We start from the raw sequence: 4,524 nt of genomic DNA on the forward strand, positions 1-4,524 counted from the left end.
CCCACATGCCACGGAGCGGCTGGGCCCGTGAGCCATGGCCGCTGAGCCTGCGCGTCCGGAGCCTGTGCTCCGCAACGCGAGAGGCCACAATAGTGAGAGGCCTGCGTACCGCAAAAAAATTAAAAGTCAGGGTGACCTTCAACGGTCTCCCAGACACTCAGAACAAAACTCAACCCTCTGACACAGACTTCTGACCACATAACATGTCCTATGAGACCCACCCACCCTCTGCTCCCAGCTCCCCAAAGCCCTCATTTTGTGCTCTGGCTGACCTAGGAGGTTCCCTGCCAGCCACTTCTCTCCTGCCTCCCTCCAGAAGCCTTCTTAGAACTCTCAGAACCCCTAGTGCCACACTCCCCACCCCTCACTTCTCCAATATTGCCCTCCATGTCTGTCTTCCCCACTGGACAGCCAGCTGGAGGCCAGAGCCAGGGCAGGGCGCTGCCCATTTCATTCACCACCAGATGCCCAATGCTTGGCACAGGGTCTGCCACACAGCAGGGACTCATTAGGCCTGAGTGGGTCAGCCAGGGTACAAACATGCAAACTCCAACATGCGTAGCTCTCCCCATACGCGTGAAGACTCAGATCCACCTTCAAACACAGTAACCTGGACAGTCAGGGGAAAGACGCCTGGGGAAATGGGGGCTGCTTGGGGTGTGGCAGCAGTCTGGCAAGTTTGACTGGGAGGGAGGCTGGGTGCTGGGTGCAGGAGCAGGTCGGGGCAGGGTGGGGTTTGTGGGGAGGGGTGTTGCACCAGCAGGGTTACCCTGAGTCTCTCCATGCGGTTACTCTCTGGCCCGTTCCACTGGATGATAAACTTCCCGAGGTCCAGGAGGAAAACATCCCCACGGTTGAAACTCTTCCAGGACATCTCCACCTGGAGAGCCATGGGGCAGGCGCAGACCCCACTCAGACCCCATCCATCACCCCCATCACCCATCATCTCTTCCCCACCCCTTCTCTGCCCCTCACCCATCCTCAGCCTCTGCTTTCCACCCAGGCTGGGAGCGGGGAGACAAGGCCACGCCCAGGGCCCTGGTTGATGCCCACCTCTCTGGCCACCACATTCCTCTTGCCCTTGACATGTAGCAGCCGCTGGATGTCATAGGAGTTGGTCTCCACTTGTTTCATGCCAGAAGCCACACCCCCTTTCCGGATCCTGTGAAGAGAGGTGAACTGACCCAAGGGAGTGGGCTGGGAGGTGTGATAGGTCCCCGTCCTCCCAGATCTTGGGTACCTGGTTGCCACAGGGGCCATATGAGGGCTGAGGCTGGGACTAGGGAGGTGCATGAGGCACCTCGGGCACAAAATCCAAGGAGGCATTCACTCTCGGGGCCATGCAAGGTCGGTCTATTGCCTCAATTTGCATGACCCTGGCAGTGAGTACCTCTTTGGAGTTTGTACCTTAGACGCCTCGCTCACCTCACCCTAGTCTTTGCCCTGTTGAGAGCCCTGCGAAGATGGGTGCATGGTAATTTGGTAATGTGGAAGGACCAGATAGGACTCTAAGGACAGGGGACTGAAGTGAAGGAAAGAGGGGAGATGCTATGGACTGAATTGTGTCCCTTCCCAACTCATATGTTGAAGCCCTAGCCCTCGATGTGACGGTATTTGAAGACAGAGCCTTTGGGAGGTAATAGATTAGATGAGGTCTAGGTGAGGTCATAAGGATGGGAACCTCATGATTGGATTAGTGCCCTTATAAGAAGTGACACTAGAGAGCTTGCTCACACTCCATCATGTGAAGACACAGTGAGAGGGTGGCCATCTGCAAACCAGGGTGAGAGCCCTCACCAGCAATCAAATCAGCCAACACCTTTATCTTGGACTTTCCAACTTCTAGAACTGTGAGAAAACCAATTTCTGTTGTTTAAGCCACCCAGTCTATTTTTTGGTTTTTGTATTTTTTGTATTTTGCTATGGCAGCCCAAGCAGATTTAAGCCAGGAGAGGTACCACCTCAAGTGCTCAAAGGAGTGGACTGCTGCTGTGAGTGTAGAAAGAAGGAGAGCAAGACAAAAGGGAAGGGTGGGGACTGTGGCTAACTGGAGAAATCCTGGCCTATCCTACAGGTCAGTAGCAACTTGGCTCCTGACCATGTGTTTCCATGAGAAAAGCTGGGAGGTCAGAACTTCACATTTTTCAAGAAAAGCTGGAAATCTGGATTTTAGTGTGAAAGGTTTCTTTAGAGAAAGAAGGAGGAGTCATATGCCCATTGGCCAGTGGGGAGACTTGATATGATGCCCTGGAGGGCCTCCTTTGGTGCTGAGCTCTCCAGGACATTTAAATAGGGGTTGATTTACAAAAATTCACTGTATGCAGAGTCACAGAATTTCAGAATGTCCTCCGGGGCAGCCAACGACACACTCAGAGAGATGAAGACCAAGGACAGGGAAGCAGCAGAAATGGGGGTGGAAGATTAGGAAGGTGAACAAAAATTTCTCTCATGGGCTCCCCCGACAGCCTCAGGCTCCCTTTCCAGCCCCAGGTCTGCCCCACAGCCTTGGTGTCCCTCCCCAGCCCTGATTCCATTCCCAAGCCTGTAGCGCGCCCCTCCGTACACGATGCCCTGCTTGAAGTAGCCTCGGAAGGTCTCGCTCTCGTTGCCCTGGACCTCGCGGTGCTGGACAGCCCGGCCCTTCAGAAAGTCATCCATCTGTGTGGTGTAGATGGCAGCTGCCCCTTGCTCATCCTGGGACGAGTCCTGGCCGATCCAGTAGTGAATGTCATAGGACAGGTTGCTGCCTGTCTTGTGGATCTAGGGAGAGGGCATGTCCAGTGTCCCCGAGGCCCTGGGCTCCCACAGCCCTCTCCCTGCCTCCCTGCTTCACAAGCTCTTGGGGCCTGGGCCACAGGGGAGCTTGGCATGGGGGAAGTTCATGGGACTGGTGGTCAGCAGCCCTGCATCATGGCCCCAGTTCTGTCAGACTCTCCGAGACATGGGGCAAGTGGCTTCCCCGACCCGGGCCTTCCTCATCTCACCTTGGAAATAACTTGGTCGGACTACAGCATTTCCCAAAGTGATGTGCACAGACCATCAGAGGTCTGATAGGTGATTGCGTGGTATACAATGAAATGTACATATGAAATGATTATGGAATTTTTTTTTTTTTGGCCACACCACCAGGCACGCAGGATCTTAGTTCCCAGACCAGGGATCGAACCTACGCCCCCTGCAGTGAAAGCGCGGAGTCTTAACCACTGGACTGCCAGGGAAGTCCCTGATTATGGAAATATTTTATAGCTACTTTCTGTTTGTGACACGGGACACTGTGTTCCATTCATGATAATGATATTAAGTTTTTAAATAAATGGATTTAAAATTTAAAAGTAATCAATATAAGGAAAAGTACAAATGCGTTAACAATTCAGGATGTGGAAGAAACCGAGAAGGTGAAATGAAGTTGACTACGGATTTTGGGAACATGGGCTCAAGGTAGGGTGACATCCCACCAGTTCAGAAGATCCCCCAAGACTGTAAATCCACAGATGGTCACCCCAGCTGGGAGCTCACAGCCCAAGGGCAGGGAGAGCCTCTTACATCTCTGACCCTGCAGAGCTACCTCTAGGTTGGGAACACCCAGTGAATGCTGTCTTGGGGTGAAGTTAGGCGGCAGTTCCCATTGCCCCCAGCCTCACATTTCCTCTGTGTTGCTACTGTGAGCTCTGCTCTCTGCTCAGCCCCCTCCCCTGCCCATCCCCCACTCACAGCCAGGACTATGTAGCAGTCACCATCGAAGAAGCTGCCGAAGGTGCTGGAAGGAACAGGCACCATCTGCATGGCCTAGGGAGGGAAGGGAGGTCAGAGGGTCAACCACCGAGGACCCCCAGCTTCCCTGCCTCCCTTAACCAAATGGAGAGTTAGGAAAGGAAGGCCAGGAGGAAGAGGGCATGAGGAAACTGACCAGGTGAACGGATGTGAGGAGGGTGGGGAGGAAAAGGAGCAAGACGATGTGCCCGATGCCTGAGGAGGGGGTGGGGATGGCACTTGGGGACAGGCACCAGGGGCTCGCATGCCAGCAGGGCAGGATGGAGGACAGTCAGTAATTCCAGGGCTCTCCCTTCCCTTGGTCCATCCCAGTCCTGCAGAGCCCCCTTTGTGCCCAGGCAGGTCCTCACCTCTATCCTCCATATCTGCACCCCGGGCGTGGTGACGTTGAGGGAGCCTTTGACCTGGGTGCTCAGTTTGGTCATGGCGGATGAGCCTGGGGAGAAGTGGTGTCAGAGTAAGAAGAGGACAATGGGGGCTTCCCTGGTGGCGCAGCGGTTAAGAATCCACCTGCCAATGTTGGGCACACGGGTTCAAGCCCTGGTCTGGGAAGATCTCACATACTGCGGAGCAACTAAGCCCATGCGCCACAACTACTGAAGCCCACGTGCCTAGATCCCGTGCTCTGCAACAAGAGAAGCCACCGCAAGGAGAAGCCCACGCACCACAAGGAAGATCCAACGCAGCCAAAAATAAATAAATAAATATTAAAAAAAAAAAGAAGGCCTGGGCATGCGTCGGTTTCAGTGCCGC

The 4,524-nt window shown here is 54.3% G+C and overlaps 1 protein-coding gene across 1 annotated transcript in view; it reads right to left on the bottom strand.

Annotated features, from left to right (window-relative positions):
* VIL1 (villin 1) overlaps positions 1-4,524 on the bottom strand; it is a 27,648-nt gene that overhangs the window by 18,140 nt on the left and 4,984 nt on the right. Inside the window, exons 2-6 of the mRNA XM_007451416.1 lie at positions 4,122-4,207; positions 3,712-3,786; positions 2,564-2,760; positions 1,054-1,162; positions 770-880 (exon numbers count right to left, since the gene is read on the bottom strand). Coding sequence (XP_007451478.1) covers positions 770-880; positions 1,054-1,162; positions 2,564-2,760; positions 3,712-3,786; positions 4,122-4,196 — 567 coding nt within the window. The 5' untranslated portion in view covers positions 4,197-4,207. The remainder of the gene's footprint in view (positions 1-769; positions 881-1,053; positions 1,163-2,563; positions 2,761-3,711; positions 3,787-4,121; positions 4,208-4,524) is intronic.

This window comes from Lipotes vexillifer, unplaced genomic scaffold, assembly GCF_000442215.2.
Source record: "Lipotes vexillifer unplaced genomic scaffold, Lipotes_vexillifer_v1.1 scaffold1145, whole genome shotgun sequence".
Classification (NCBI taxonomy): Eukaryota; Metazoa; Chordata; class Mammalia; order Artiodactyla; family Lipotidae; genus Lipotes; species Lipotes vexillifer.